The sequence below is a fragment of the Amphibalanus amphitrite genome, unplaced genomic scaffold (genome assembly GCF_019059575.1).
Source record: "Amphibalanus amphitrite isolate SeventyFive unplaced genomic scaffold, NRLGWU_Aamphi_draft 000079F_arrow, whole genome shotgun sequence".
NCBI classification, from domain to species: domain Eukaryota; kingdom Metazoa; phylum Arthropoda; class Thecostraca; order Balanomorpha; family Balanidae; genus Amphibalanus; species Amphibalanus amphitrite.
In genome coordinates, this window is record NW_024881575.1 from 695,418 (window position 1) to 711,968 (window position 16,551).

Here is a 16,551-nt window from a genome sequence, read left to right on the forward strand (position 1 = left end):
TTCTTTTGATTGCCGCTTACCGCGTGTCGCTACGTGGCCCAGGGGCCGAGTTAGAAGGGGGGGGGGGTTCAGACACCCCACCCCCCCCGGCCCGGCGCGGAATCTCAGCACCGGCCCGGCGCGGGTTAAGACAAAATCACCGGGGCTGCTATCCGGAACATTTGAGGGTGCCCGGAATACCATTGGGTGCTCATTTGAGCATGGGTGCTGTATCACCCCCAAAGGTATACAAATCCGCACCCATGCAAGATGTCATGTTCAGTTTTGTCGGTAGTCGGCATGAGAATGAAAGTTCATTACCGACATCTAACTAGCACGACAGAGGTAACCAACGATCACTTATCACACAAGAATCAGACGTCAAGTTGAGTTTCTACTTTTCCTCCTCGCGCCGCAATCTGTTACGCGCCCGGGGTTCCCCTCCAGCCCCCTCCGCCACTCGCGACACCGGTCGACTCATGCCCCGCCCCCGGACAGTGCCGCTCGGCGCGGCGCAAGGGACGACGGCAGGGAAAGACCTCTACAGTGGTGCCATCTGTGCGCCTCTTTGCGAACTACCACCATTTGCAGCGCGGCAGTCGTGTTCGGAGGCTGGGGTGCGGCGTGTCTGCGTGTGGTGGGAAATGCTATTGTGCTGTGGATTTTGACGCGTGTGATAGAGCCGGCCTTCTTTGGAGTGATTGGTTCGCAGGCAGCGAATGATCTGTGCTCAACTGCAGGGGTCAGGTGACAGTGGGCGCTGGAGGCCTGGGGCGTTTGCGTGAGCGGCCTTGGATGGCCCTGCCCGCGGCGCGAGCTAACATGGAGGTCAACCCCGACACCACCAACAATCGCCGAGCTTATCGGGAAAAGACGACCGATCAGCGGACACGACTTTCGTAGCGCGGGGAGTGAGAGGCAGCCGGACTGCCCTGCACACCAAAGGTACGCTCCTGCCCCTGCCAGTCAGTACGTGTGGACTATCCACCTCCCTGACCCCCCCCCCGTTTCCGGAAGTTGGGGGAGGTGGAGATACGGTGCCGGTGGTGTTGAGGCGTTCCGCCGTTGCCGAGATCTAAGCCCGGAAAGCGATACATGTCGGCTCGTTTTCGCCCGTTCGCGATTTTTGCCGGCCTCTGTGAGAGCCTATGATTAAGCCTATGAGATCATTAAGCCTATGATCATAGGCTTATCATCATTAAGCCTATGAGAGCGCCCTTTTGCACGTGCTGACGGCACACCCCTGGGCCGATCACCCCCAAGTTTTAATACCAAGACCCCTTACACCCACAGATTCGGCATGCCGAATTTCACGTCGCTACAGGCGCCATAAGACACATGAGGCGAGGCATGGCGGATGGATGGAGATCGTTCAGACAACTTATAAGTCATAATATAGAGCGTGAACAAGGTGTGAAAGTCAAACGAAATATTACAAAATCGGGGAGGGTAAGGAGGGGGAGGGGTGCGTCTCGCTTTTCGACGTCAAACAAGCGGAGCTCTCCCGTCGCTTGATAGCCCGAACACCCAGGGGCCCTTGATCCTCTGCCCGTGGTTTTGGGCATCCGGCCAGGCACGCCATCTTCCTGCAGCATGCGGCTTTTCTTGTACTTCCGCCTTCCACGGAACAGGGACCTGTCGATCTCGACGATCTGCCCGGGACTGTCCACCCTCGGTGCCTGCTGCAGCTGATCGACCATCAGCTCACGGGTCAGGGTGAAGTTGCGCCAGTGGATTATCGCCTTCTGCTGCGCAATAGTGACGGCTGCTAGGCTGATGGTGCTGGATGTGCCTGTCTTTTTTTTTCGCCATGGCGTACATCACCCAGAGCACGGCGCATTTTCACCATTTTTATGTTAGGCCGCCCAGCGCTGTCCTGGCTGGCGAACGACGTCATGTCCCCTGCACTCCCGACTGGTGCCAGTCCGTGCTGTTGTGACAGCACTTTTCCACACTTCTTCCAACTGTGATGTTGCTTAGGCCCATTCTTGTAAGTTTTATGGATTGTTGTTGCATTGCTGGTGCAGTTCGGTGCTGCCGGATCCAATCGAACTTGTCCACATACTTCCCAGAACTCCATGATCTGGGCGTGCGGCGGAGCTAGGCGCGAGGACGGAATAAGCTTAGGTTCCCGACAAAACTGAAGGGCCGCTTTTTCAGAAGCGCAGACTGTTTATTTCCAAAACGGATGGGTCACGGGCATTAGCCACACCGTGGACTAAACATAGATGTTTAATACAAACTGTATAGTAACGATCTAATACAAACTGTCTCCAGTCTCTGAATGGCTGTCTCTGATCAACCTTGACTACCTTGAGGCCTTTTTTGCTCTTGGGCAGCTGTAAGGTTGTGTGACGTCATCAAGGGTCACCAAAGGTTTTTGCTAATAAATCCTTACAGGAACGAGATACAGCCGCGCAGATGGTCTCATTATGTTCCGCTCCTCAAGGCGCATCGAATGATATACATGATGACCTTAATGTAACGTGACCTGAGGTCAACCTTTGACCTTGACCTTTCGAGGTCAACATATATATGATATGATGCGGATTGACCAGAGGATCACAATGGTGCCATAGGTTGGTTCCTAGCTTCTCTACTTCGATTTTTTTTTTACAAAAGCTCTTCATTTCTAGCGCTGCCATTTTGAGTTTTTGGACCCTTGTGACGTCATCTTTGACCTGACCTGAAAATGACATTTGTAAAAATAATAGACCTTGTCCGTGCGTATCCCATGCCGTTTACCGCTTGTCGCTATCTTGCTTCGTTCTCGAGATCTCAGGGGGATCGGTCAACCGCCCCCCCCCCCCGTCGGTTCCAAGTTGGCGCGGACCCCCGTCGGTGCGCGGGCTAAGCTTTGCCTCCCAGCATCACACATCGCATCGTAGCTGTAGCTCTTGTCCAGTGACATTTCATCAAAGGGCACCATGCACAGCTTCTGTAGATCGCCATGCTCTGAACAGTTACATCAACTGCCAAGGATGGTCAGTGCTATGTCAACGATTCCAAGTGTGATCCTGACAGATCTGGTCCATCGTGAGAGTGTGGCACGGGACGGCATACTGGTCAGCGTACCATCGAGGGCCTTACATCGCTTGGAAAGAGCCCTCGCTTTCATTTCTAAACTCATCCTCTACTTGCGCCACAAACGGTGCCTTACAGCCAGCGCCCATTCAGACTCGCCACCTGCTGAAATTTGACGAGCTCTGCCAGTGGTGTGGTATCCTCCAGCATCATCACCTGTTCCTCTAGCTGCTCCGCATCTTGTGGAAAGTAAGGCACCTCTTCCTACATCTCACTCCCGAATTAAGATGTGTTGTCACATCTACCAATTGATATACCTACATTTTGGTTCACAAACCAGTCTTGGTTCACACGATGACAACGGTGTTTTTCTAGTTGTCTATTATTGTCAGGAGACCAACTTTGCCACCAGGATGTCAGTATTTTCTTTGACCCGGCAATTATCAGGGGTTTTCGTCACACGCCGTTTGCTGAGGGGGGGGGGGTAAATGCCCCCCCAGCCGTTAACTCTAGAAACAATAGGCGCAGCGAAACGCACGAGGCGACTAACGAAAGAGCGCAACGAAACGTTTTGAATTAGTACTTGAAAGTTGAGTTTCGAGGTCACAGTTCAAGTCAAGGTCAGTCAAACACCTGAAATTGGGCATTCACTAGCATGGACACCTTATCACCTTGAGTGGGTCTCTCGTTTACTCTGTCAAGGTGTACAAATTACAATCCATATAAGTGCTATACGAGTGTCAGAACATGTAGAGGCCAGCCAGCATATTTACGTCTGGACAACGAGTTGCGTTGGAGAGGCCGGAAATAGTGGCGATTTCAGGACCGCAAGAATGGACCGTCATTGGAATGATTCTTTTTTAAACCGTGCACTGTTTTCGGCCGAAATTTAATAGTTACTACAAAATATTTTGTAATTACGTTTCCACCAAGAATGAATGCCATCAGGGCTAAATTTTTAATACTATTGCATTTGTCAAGAAGCATATAGTGCTGTTATATTGCAGTTTTAGCGCGTTTGTTACAAAATATGAAGCTAATAAGCGTCAGTGTAATTCATCAACAGTGCCAGAAGTCAACTTGAGGGGAAGCTATGCTGATTGCTCTTGTCCATCCACTAAAATTTACGAAATATTTTGCTTTGTGTATTCCAAAAGGAGAGGGAACTATTTCATTTGTGCCTTCATGTCAGAATTGAAGGTGTATCATTAAATTTTCAACGCAGTTTACAAACAAGCATTTGGTCTTTCTCGTTTATAAGCAGTGGCTAAGAATTAAGGTTGATCAATCCTGAAGTTCAGTCATCGTACCTCAACTTGGCAGCAAGATCCCCCAAGGACAGAGGATATATTGTATACATGTCCTGTAAATCAAAACAAACAAGCATTTGGTCTTTCTCGTATATAAGCAGTGGCTAAGAAAAGGTTGATCAATCCTGAAGTTCAGTCATCATACCTCAACTTGGCAGCAAGATTTCCCAAGGACAGAGGATATATTGTAAACCTGTCCTGTTAATCAAAACATTTTTGTGCCTTCAAAGGCTTAAGTTATCTGGTGTGTTCGGAGTTAGGCTATATGGCCGTTTTTGTTGTATGTTTATGTGGAGATTGAATATAACTGTGACCCTGTGCTTGTTTGTATACTTATGGTCAAACAGGGAACAGCACATTCACATAACATGCTCACCTAGCACCTAACTCATAGCTGTACCCTGCAGGATCTGTACTTGTTCATGTCTTGAGCATTAACAAAGCACTAAAGTAGCTTAGTAATCATTTCCCACATTTTCTGAGCATCTAACATGACATACAGCAGTGCAGAGCAGCTTCAGAGAAGAAACACTTTAAATGCACAGACTAACACCAGCCACCCAATGAGCCAGTTCCTCAGTTGACTGTTTCCCTGGACACAGCTTGGCAATGTGAGCTAACTTTTGGCAAGTTGAAGGTTAGCAGGTAAGATTGAGTTAGGGTGAGTACCTATCTATAACTGGGTGCTACTGCCACGCAGGTCTTGGGTAGGCTGCAAATATGTGTGATGATTGAGGCTAGGTCAGCTGTCAGGTTAGTCAGGTTCAGGTATGCTCATTGCTCAGGTCACATTTTTATGGACATTTGGCAAATTAAAAAACTAACAATCTGATCTAAGCTAACCCGACTAAACATACACAACTGCTGACTATAGGAACTGAGCACCTACCTACTTGTGCCTACATCTCATACCATGTCAAAGTAGAGTTCCTTGGTGGAAGATTACCCTCAGTACTTTTTATCCCAGCCCTGTGAAGAAAACTAATACTTCTAAGCTCTGAGTCACTGCTGGCCATACACAGGAAGAAATGCTGAGACTGAGAGCTTTGCCATTGTATATTGGACCATTAATGACTATCACGAATGACTATGAACACATAATATGATCACATCGTTGCATGGATTGTCACATTGACAATTTTACTACAATCCTTTTTTTCAAGAAAAACAGTGATGATGATTAACATCAAAATCAACATAAAGTGGATTTAGTGATCCAAGCTTTCTCCTCCAGTAGCAATGGAATGATCGCATGTTTCATTTGCCAGACACTGAGTACCTGATGCACATTACAATCTGCAATCTGCATAGCATCTAAGCATAGTAAAACTGCCCAAGTCCATTGATTCTAGATTTTAACTTGATAGTTAGCACTATTTTATCTTGCTGTTGTAAGTTATCATTCAATATTCATACCAATACATCAATATGCACTCATCAGTCAACATTTTCTGGCATGATCCTGCTCAGCGTGCTCTTCAGTATTGCTCCAAGGTCTGCAATATTATAGCTTGTTTTTGGACAATAAGCTCTTTTAATTTTACTTTTTCTTGCTGATATATGAGCCCGATCAACTTGCGTTTATCAACCAAAATTTCATAACTTGTTCAACTTGATATTGATATTGCTCAGTAGTCAGGACCTCTCTCAGCCTCCTGGATACTTCAGATTGTTTTCAGTCAACATGCTTCTTAAATATGATTGATATAAGTCAATCTTAAGGGATTCAAAACATCCAACAAAACAACGTACAAGAGCAAGAAAACCACCAGATAAACTAAAAAATGGCCTAGGAACAGAGCCAAGTGGTGCTCCATTTGTTTGTTTACAATGATTGTAGTGCTGATGTATTTTTAGGACTCTTCTGAACGTCGGCTTATAAAAAAATGAAACGTTTTTGCAAAAGTTGTAAGGCAAGTAATATTTATCTGAAAGAACTAAAATATTCAAAAGCCAAACACTACGAAATACATGAATCGGAACGAAAAAGTAACCCAAAAATCCAGCCTAATCACCGGCTCCTAAAACTGCAACACAATCAGCACTTTTCCCCGCAACTCGTTGTCCAGACGTAAATATGCGGCCAGCCAAGCATAGGTCAGGAATTCAGGTTCAAGGTCAGGTCAATCCGGTAAGTTATATCCCCGAAAATCAAAATTGGTATTCGCAGCATGTGGCACACGTTTTAAAAGGGATTCCTCGAAGGTGGGCTCGGGATTCGCAGACCATTGTTGGTCACTTATTAGAGCCTGTGCTGTGGGAGAGCCTTAGAGCCTCGCCGGACCTGCGTGGAATGCCGGAAATCAGCATGGGTCACCAAATATTTACATATGTTGGGCTATAGAGCTTTCCGAGCTCAATGTCAGGTCTTCAGAAGCCAGTGTCGGCGCTAAGCGACCGAGGTGAGCACTCAGATCACAGTGTGAACCATCAGGGACAGCTTCGAATATTAACCCTCGCCCAGCGGCGTATTTAGAAAATCACGAAGGGGGGGGCAAGGTTTTGGAGGGCGCGACCTCACCCCAGGAGGGCGCCATACGGTCGCGAGATAAAAATCCGCTCAGCGGGGGGGGGGGGGTGGAGGCGTTTTTTTTACCACGCCACCAGTTTTTTGCGTGACTTGGTATATAGGTTATGCTGCATTGATTTGGCATCGTGTGTATTTTGTTTTTACTCCAGGCCAAAAAAGGTCAAGTCACCCGCTCAGCCTAAGTGACAATGCTTAAAACTATTTTTAAGTTAGATCACTTGACATGACCTAATGGCCTTGCTTTTAGCGACTATAGTTTGCATTTTTAGAGCACGTGTAAGAGCAATGTATAACCAAAAGGTGTGCCCCTCCCGCTCACCCACTTCCCTCTCTCCCCCAGGGAAAAAAACGGAAGCTCGTAACGTAGTGGCACCTTTTTCGGATCTTTTTTAACCGCATGTCTGAAGAAACCTGGCGCGGGTTCATTTCACACGTGACAAAAAGGTTGCAAGTTATTGGCATAGGTACTAAGTTCCTAGTAAAGAAGATGTTGTGAAATGCTGCGCCGAAGGCGCGCGAAATTTTTGAAAACAACCTTTTCCTCCGCTTTTTAGGCACATCTTTTGCGTGCTCACTGTTCAAAGCTCTTCCCGCTCTTTTACCAAATTTGAAGGTGTAAAAAATACCTAAGGTTTGGTGGGGCCGGTGCCACACAAGCTGTATAGAAAGCTTCGCCCATGGGTGACGATGTAGAAAAGTTTATTGGCGGTGGCATACACACCAGATCACCATATATATCGGATTGATACCGGAGCGCGAGGTGCGTAAACACAAGCGCACAACGAGAAGGCGGCAACAACAGAAAGAGAAGCCATAACAGGGCTGTTCCTCATGAGATCGATTAGCCTTCTCGGGCTTCTCATCCAAATTACCTCGACCAGCCCTCATGACCTTCTCACAGATGCATACAGTGTTGAGCACCTTCAATCACCGAAACTTGGACGCCAATGGGTAGAAGGGCGGCGATCAAAAGGGGGGGGGGGCGCCAATAGGTAAGAAGGCTCCGATCAACAATCAACAGGAGGGTGCCACCATGGGTGAGAGGGCGGCAAGGAACAGGAGAGCACCAAACCAATAGATAGGAAGGTGGCGATCAACAAGAGGTCGCCAATGGGTAGGAGGGCGGTCATATCAGGAAGTCGCCAATGAGTGGAAGGGTGACGATTAACAGGAGGGTGGCAATGGTGAGGAGGGGGCCTTTGCCCAAGAGGATGACATTGAACAGGAGGGCGTCTGTGAGGAGGGCGCCGATTTAACAGGAAGGTGCCAGTGGATAGGAGGGCGGCGATCAACAGGAGGGCGCCAGTGGTTAGGAGGGCAGGGATCAACACGAGGGCGCCAATAGGTAGAAGGGCCCCGATTAGCATTCAACAGGAGGGACTAGGAAACCAATAGGTAGGAGGGCGCCAATGGCTAGAAGGGCGGCACTCAACAAGAGGGTGCCAAAAGGGAGGAGGGCGGCCATCAAAATTTCACATGAGGGCGCAATAGATAGGAGGGCGCCGACCAGCAGAAGGGTAGCAATGTGTAGCAGGGTGGGGACCTACAGGAGGGCGCCTTCGGGTGAGAGGGCGCCTATTTACAGGAGAGCACCAATAGGTAGGAGTACACTCATGTACACTCAATCCAGTTGTGAAAGGTCATCCCTTCTTATCTGTGTCTAGGCCTAGTTTGCCGACACAGATAAGAAGTGCATCTAAAAAGGAATTGATTAAATATCTTCAAACAAAGGAGCACACAGTTTAATTGTCATACATGGGACACATGGTTATTTATATCTTCGCGTATGGATTGCTTCACACTGCGCCGAATATTGTGTTAGTCGATTAAGTGTTCATATATGAATATGTGTGTAATTGTATGCATGTGTGCGTCTGTTTGTGCTATGCCACCGTAATGCCCACTGTTCTGTGGTTGGTGGATGTTTGACATAATGATAATAATAATAATAATAATACACCGATCAAATGAGGGCACCAGTGGGCAGGAAGGCAGCGATCCTATATAGGCTTACGTATCCAGTCGCGATTGCTTTTCGATTCGATTCTATCACAATTGCATTCGCGATTGGAGGGCGCCTTCGGCGCCCTCCAATCGCAAAGGGCGCCTTCGGCGCCCAAGGGGGGGCATGGCCCAGTGGCCCCCCTGCCTACGCCCCTGCCCTCGCCCGTATGGGGGTGGGGTCGAACTTTTCGCGAATAACTCGCGTAAAAAGCGGCCGATCGCGACGTCCTTTTCGGTACCCTCGAGTTGATCAATTTTACATCTAGGCCTTGCATCTACCCTGAAAATGTCATGACCCTGACCCAAAGGACCTTTGACCTGTGACCTACTTTTCGAGACCATGTTTGGCCGGAAACGCGATTCGGCGTATGTCGGCTCGCATTAGCCGCGCGTTTGCAGTCTTTTCGTGGTTTCAAACATGTGAAATGATGTTAGTCTCATGCGTAAGGGTGGGTGTCAAGGTCATCCCAGTTCAAACCCCCCATGTTAAAAGTGGTGTATTTTCTGCAACAAAGTCAACAAAGTCGCGCGAGGTGTCACAGAAACAGACGGCCGACACATGATGCTATGAGATTCCCCGAAACATATATCCCTAGCGATTCTCGCTTGTCAAGGAATTAAATGTGAAAATAGTGCTTTGGTTGTCGGTGGTACCTGCAGGGCTAGGCGCCAGCGAACACTGATAAAGACCTAAATGCTAGGAAAATGTCTCGGTATGCCCCTAGTCCAGCCACTCAGTCTGACAGTGTGTCCCCGATGCCGCCCTGTCATATAAGTCCTGGTGTTACCCCAGCCGAGTATTTCAGTCCGGATGCGTCCCCACTACAGTTGCTCACTGCTCAGTCCTGGTGTGTGAAGTCCAGTCACGCAGTTCTGGCGAACTGTCCCCAGCCCAATCAGTGGCGGTGTGACGCCCCCGGCAGTCGTCCTCGTCCTTCCCAGCCTGACGTAGGTCGTTGCTGTCCGTGCAGGTAATGTGTTCAGCCGGCCGCCAGCCGGGTCCGCCTGCAGCGTACCGTGCCAGATGGATGAGGCCAGTGGCCCGGCCCGGCCCGGCACCCCTGCCAGCGGCTCATCCCACTGCACGGCCGACTGCGTCAGCGCCATCGGCTCCCCGGAGGTGAGCAGACCCCCTGTGGCAGACACCCGCCAGTAGACACCCCTCGACAGCCGCCTGCCGAACGGCAGCGCACAACCCAACTTCCATCCCCAGGCTTGCTATGGTTCAACGTCCTTCAAATGTCGTCAGCGACGGAGTCCAGCACATTGCACAAGGCCAAAGTATTAGGAGTAAAATACCGAAAGCGGCTGATTCACCTCGAGCCAACGTCCCTTTTTCCAAAGATGCACTTATGTTTTTCAGTGTATTGCGTTTTTACTTCGAGCCGCTCATGAAATGTGGAAGCGGACTTGGCACGACCGCACGTGCTTACGTTGGGTTAGGTTAGGATACGACTTTAACAGTTACAAATGAAATTTAATGTTTGCATATTGGGTACCATTTGAAAGACTTCAAATGACCCAAAGTGAAATGACCCAGTTTAAGCGAAAGGTGCTGGATTTTTTTTTTTTTTTGACAGCAGAATAATTTTGACGCCACCAATTGGTACCTTTCATGTGCCATGATTGTTGCAAGTCCAGAATACAGATCCATTAAATCAGTCAAAGTCGAGGGAGAAAGGATGGAGCCACTCGACATATACAAACTATACATATTCGCTTCACAATCGCTCGTTACAATTGTAATTGTGTAATTGTGCCCCCCCCCCCCTACGGTTTACCTTTCACAAGCGCTTAGTGTCTGCTCTCCAGCCACCCCTCTGACCTGGTCTGTGCGGTCTGCCGCAGCGACCCTCTTCGCCTGCGGCAGTGCGCGGAGCCACTGAGAAGGGACACCGGATCGGGCCCCCGCCGGCGGCCACCGAAGCCGCCGAGCTCAGCACCAGAGAGCGCTACCTGGCCGCACAGAACCGGATGCTCAAATCCACACTCATCAAGGTATGGGTTTGGTTCTTTCGGATTTTTGATGCCTGTGTCCTATGTTTTTATGAATTGTTTCCTTAGTAATGCCTTGAGTTTGCGACTTGCGTCACATTTCCACCAATTGAGCGTTTTATGCGAGTTTTATAGCGCACTTTGCGCAGTTTATTGAGGAACTCATTGTCTAATTATTCCTCATCGTTACTGTAAGTCTCTTCGTTCCTCTATTAGCCATATGCCTTATCATTTTCCAGATTGATGCCTGCGCCTTGTCTCGCACTGAAATAGCCAATATGAACATGTCAAGCAGTGCGCAGGCTTGACGCGCATTATCGTTCATAGCTGCTGTTGTGGCACTTATCCTAGGCTACTGAGTGTTTGACTTTGGAGCCCACCTTATCTCGAATGGGCATGTTCAGACATGTCAACAAGTTGTGACAAAAATAGGTCGCGTGAAGTGGCAGTATGTAAGGCAGGCCTATCGTATTGGCCGGAAGGAACGCCCTGTGCCTCTACTCCAGTGCATTGTTTTAGAGCGGTCTAATCTTGAAATTGAGCGTTGTGTATTGTTCGGTGTTATTTTACTCCCCATAACCTGATTGCTTAGTTGTGTCATGTGTGAAACGACATAAGGGCCGTGCTTACCGGGACCCCACTGATCCCAGTGGCCAAGGACTAGACCTTGCTGAGGAAGTGAACCCGGGCGGCGGTTTCCATATAACTATCGGTTGATTTGGGCCGCTGATGACGCCACTGTCCCTCTGCGTGCAGACGCTGGAGAAGCTCCAGGTTCAGGTGGAGGCCAGCGGCCGGGCACGCCGGCTGCTGAGTCAACTGCTTGCCCTGCGTGGCTCCGGCTCGGAGTCGCAGCCGGGCCGAGCTGCTGGCCCTCCGCAGGTAAGCAGATCGGAACAATGAACCACGGCCTGAGAACACTGGGCCCATCGGTTCTACTGGCCCAACGAACGGCATCGGAGCATAGCAGAGACTTACTGATGATGTACTTCAGTCGCTGGTAGATTGTCCTGTCCTGTTCTGGACTGCACTGCCGCATTCCCTCCGGCCTTGTCACCGTCTCTGATCTCTTGAGGCACGTTGAGTTTCTTCCTGATCTCTCTGTCCTTACAGTCTTGTGACGCTGTGCGGCACTGTCGGCAGGATACCCCGGTGCCGGACGACCTTTACGCCCGGTACGCCGCCCTGGTGAAGCAAAACTACCAGCTGGAACAGGCGCTGGGCCGGGGCGACCGGGCGCCGACCCGCTCTGGGCGGGCCGAACTGGACGAATACCGCGCACTGGTGGGCATCCAGGTGAGGTTGGCGGGACGCCGCAGCTGCCGGCTGCTGCTCGACTGCTATCCTGCACGCCCTGTGCCTGTTCATTGAATGTTGTCGCATGTCATTGCGGTGTCGTTTCACCCATTGACGTCATCTGTTGACATCACTGGCTGATATTGACGTCATCTGTTGACGTATCCGCCGGCAGATGAGCACGCTGCAGCAGGACTGGCGAGACGAACGCGACGAGAAGGAGCGCGCGCTGGCGCTAAACGCCGAGCTGCACCAGCAGGTGGAGCAGCTGCAGCACCAGCTGGAGCAGCTGAGCGCGCGCCGGCCACTATCCGAGCCGTTCGAGTCGCTGGAGCCGAGCTTCTTCACGGGCAGCAGCAGCTGGGGACCCGAGTGTTCGGTCCGCTCCCAGGTGAGCCCTGTGTCCGATAGCAAACGACGGGCGCTTGTACGCGCTACAGACCCAGGTGGCGGACCAAACAAACCCACTGTCCAGCAGTGGCCAGTGAACCAGCTGATATCACTACGTATTATAACACTGCGTTTGACCATCGGTGGGACTTCAGACCGTTTCGCCCTAACCCATGTTTTGAACAAACACGACCGCATTCCCATGCGATGATTGTCTACACTGCTTTATGAGGATCGCCGGCAGACGACCGCTTCGTTCGCACGTTGTTTACAATGCATAACAGTGGATACTGAGCTCGGTAAGCGTCTGAGTTGTTGCGTGCTATTTTTACATGCCGGGGTATGTTTCAAGTACAGCACGAGCCGGATAGTAAAATTATGACTAAGAAACTTGTAGGCAAATCTCCACAGGAAATGAAAGTTAACGTCCTGGGGTTTCTGCCCAGGCGAATAACCTGTGACTATATGATTCAAGGTAGCGATTGTAGGGAAACCATTGTGGGCCTCAATAACTAGACGAGGTGTTGCAGGATTGCCGCGGTTCTTTTTTACGAGAAAATAAGAAGCTTAAAAGAGCGAAAATCCACGTTGTATTTCATGCCAAACGATGCCGGCAGGCCAATTAGCAGCTCGAGTAAAATGCATGCACTCGTGCATAACTAAGTCGACTGCTACTGCTGACTATTTCACTGCTTGTTAATATACGCCTGCTTGCAGCTTGCATTGTTGCCAGCGGTTGCCAGCGATTCGGTCGCCATCAGGGCATGTCACTGTCGATGTTTACTCCCCGCACTTTACTCTTTTGTCGGTGACCTCGGAAGTTATGTCCCATCGTTGCTGAACATGTAACCGCCTGTTTTAAATGTTTTCCCGTCAGCGTCGGTGCAGACGGTAGACTCGCCACGTTCTTGCGGCCCATTAGTTGTGCTACATACGCTGGAGGACATCCAACATTGAGTGCTCAGTTGACAATCTTCCTTGCATAGTGGTTTCTTTTCTTTCCCGGGACACCAGCGGTAACGTTTCCTGATTTCAGCAGCTCCCCCACCCAGTTTGTTCCTCACCATTGGTGCCTCCATGAACCAGTCTTTCGAATATGATTGATGGCGAGATTGAAGGGATTTGCTTCTTCCATAGACGGTGACCGTTGTTTCTCGAATTCCTTGAAGACAATCACTGGGCATTGATTGCTCCTTATCAACATTGTTGGGGAGATCTTCGGAGAAAAAAAAATCCTGCTGCCCGTCTGATTTTCACTTATTTTTGTCATCGTTTCTCTTTCCCCGAACAGTAAATGACCATTTCCATCCACACCCCTCAAAGGCTTTTCGTTACCCCACTTCAATTCTCGTGATTCATCGCATCCCCTAGACTCAACAGCAAATTGGTGATAACCACATATATTTCTGGTCCAGAGCTTTTCTTCTTGGAAAGTTACAGGCTTCGCACGACTAGGCCTGTTCCCTTTCTTATCCCTCTTGAGAAGTCGTGTCGTAGTTTCGCTGTTTAACCTCGTGGTATGCTTTGGGCAAAGCACGTTCAACGTTAGTCAGTTTGTTCTCTTTCAACCACTTCCCACAAGTCTTGAGAAGTTCGTGACACTACAAATCTCGTAGTTTGTTCCGTCCTCAAGCTTCATTGACTTCCTATAACTGCACATTAGTTTTGCGGTTCCCTGCTTGCTTTAAGCTCCACGTTATGTTGTGACATCCAACAGTCTCACGATTTTCTGGTAGCCTTTTCAGCCTCAATTCCATATTTTGCTGCTTTTTTCTGTGGTATTGTTCTTTGTAAACTTCATCGATACTTGTTTCATGTCATCCCTGCCGCTATTCGGCAGGTTCAATACTAACACCGGACGAGTGACGAGTCCTATCAAATACATTTTGAGGCATAGTGCGTCATGTAGGAAAACTTACCGACATCAGCCTACAGAAATTATTTTGAAACACTGTTCGCAAAATTTTAATCGACAATGCACTCGGGCCTCTGCCAATTTTGCAAACCTTGTTTCCAAATACTTTCGTCCGCTCGGTTTGTAATATATAGTACCTATAGCCCGAGTGCTGTGTTTCACGTCAGTGCAGGTTTGTCTGTCGGATCGCCCTCGGTTTTCAGACAATGTCTGATATCTGACTTCATGTGTCCTCAGCCGCGACACGGGATCCCTCCACCCGGTGTTGGCCAGACCGTCAGGGGCCTGCAGAGCACGGTCAGTAGTCAACGATGGGAAATGCATGGCACTAGAGGACCCTGTATTCGTCTGTGCCCTACAGTAACTCAATGTTCACATTTTATGACCATTCTCCGAGCCGTTTCGCAAAACAAAGGGTGATGAAGTAGCATGAAAGGATGAACAACTCATAAGAACACTTTGTAACTGCCTGAATAAGCTGAATTCAGCAGTTGGACTAGCATTTGTTTTGTTTGGTTGTGGCCGTAATTAACTCATGGCCCTATAATTCAAAGGCACTGGGTATGACTCCCACTGGACGGTGCGGGGCCGCGCCCATATGTACGTCTTCTGACCATTGTGTTCCCCTCGGCGCAGCGCTCAGCGTCGCGGCACGCGCCAGGCCCGCCGCGCTCTGTGGAGGAGGTGCTCTCGGCGCCGTACGAGGCGATCCGCACCGAGCCACTGCCGCCGCCGCGCGGCCGGCCGTCGCCCCCGGTGGAGTCGGACATACGCCGGCCGCTGCCGCCGCCCGGCCGGCAGCCGTCCGCCCAGCGGCGGCCGGCACCGCTGCTGGCGCGCGACAGCGGCTACTCGGACCTGCTGGCCGCCGCGCCGGGCGACGGCAGCGAGCCGGGCCGGTCGGCCAGCGGCGGCTCGGCCGAGGGGCACGCCAGGGACTGGGAGCTGCCGGCCGAGCCCCGCACGGCGCTGCCGCCGGCCAGCGCAGACACGGGCGCGGCGCACCAGATGGTGTGTCCCCACTGCCGGACAGTGTTCGCACCCGACCAGCACCTGCTCTATGTGGACCACGTGACGACTGAGTGTCCGGCGCGGCGGCGGCGGGGCTGTGCCTCACGGACCTGCCCCGGCTGAGCTCGGCGCGCGCTGCGGTGTGCTCCAACCAAGTTGCCACCCCGCGCCGCCGTTCCGGCGCCAAGCGTGCTGAGAGGCGCCGGCGCAGCCATTTGACTGTGGGAACCCGTCGTTCCCGCCTGCTTTTACATGGTGGTCGGACGTTGGTCACCATACCTGCACAGTAATATGAAATACAAACATTCCACTTGACCCGATTCAGTGGTAGATGGGCTAGCCATGCTACTTTGTTCCTCAATGAACGTGAATAATGAAGGTGGAAATGGTATCGTGCTTTATTGGTTTATTTGTGCCGTTTGAAGAGAATCAATGAAGGTGATAGATGACTTACACTCAATTCGCTATTGTGAAGACCGAATCTGAGTTATTCACCGCACCCTCCAGGAGAGTATTGCCACTTGAATCAATACATCGCTCACCAAGTGAATAATAGAATTGAGGCATTGTTTTTTTTCTTTTTTACATTGACTCGTTCACTCATGCTTAGTATCTGCAGCACACCAATTGTACGTGAAGTTGCTGTTCACCTGCCTCATTGCGTATGTGAAACATTTGAGCATGATTATTGGGTAGTAGACGTGATTTCAAGGTGTATATGTGGCGATGTGTGTCGACTCATCGAGAGATTCAGTGATTATGCTGGGACGCGCCCCAAGGCCTCCTTTCCTCAATCATGTTTTTAGACGATTATTTTTCAATTCCGTTGCGACATTTTCACGAGATGCTTGAACACTTGAGTTTGAAAGGATCCATGGTCCTATGTCATCATTATGTCTCACTTTCAACTCTAAAAATCCTTGTCAAAGACACGTCGCGATTGTCGCAAAGCGCCGTCATCATGCTTTTTCAGCTGTGCGAATGCTGCTCACTGCTGTTCGCTTGTGCGAATAATGTCGATTGCGCCTCATATAATGGATTGTAATGCTTGATTGATGGTAGTTTTGTCGCTGAAATACACTACTGTTTGCTGTGAC

General features: G+C 50.1%; 1 protein-coding gene across 1 annotated transcript; it reads left to right on the forward strand.

Annotated features, from left to right (window-relative positions):
* Positions 1–562: 562 nt before the first annotated feature.
* LOC122379522 lies at positions 563–16,550 on the forward strand. Its single transcript, XM_043361798.1, has 8 exons — positions 563–924; positions 9,819–9,967; positions 10,696–10,845; positions 11,599–11,724; positions 11,986–12,138; positions 12,314–12,529; positions 14,681–14,740; positions 15,080–16,550. Exons 2-8 carry the CDS (start codon positions 9,872–9,874, stop codon positions 15,575–15,577), a joined length of 1,299 nt encoding a protein of 432 aa, XP_043217733.1. The 5' UTR covers positions 563–924; positions 9,819–9,871; the 3' UTR covers positions 15,578–16,550.
* The last annotated feature ends 1 nt before the right edge of the window (position 16,551 follows it).

Coding starts and splice junctions, on each gene's coding strand:
- LOC122379522 (XM_043361798.1), top strand. CDS start 9,872: ATGGATGAGGCCAGTGGCCCGGCCCGGCCCGGCACCCCTGCCAGCGGC. Junction 9,968..10,695: donor GCGCCATCGGCTCCCCGGAG/GTGAGCAGACCC, acceptor GGTCTGCCGCAG/CGACCCTCTTCGCCTGCGGC. Junction 14,741..15,079: donor TCAGGGGCCTGCAGAGCACG/GTCAGTAGTCAA, acceptor CCCTCGGCGCAG/CGCTCAGCGTCGCGGCACGC.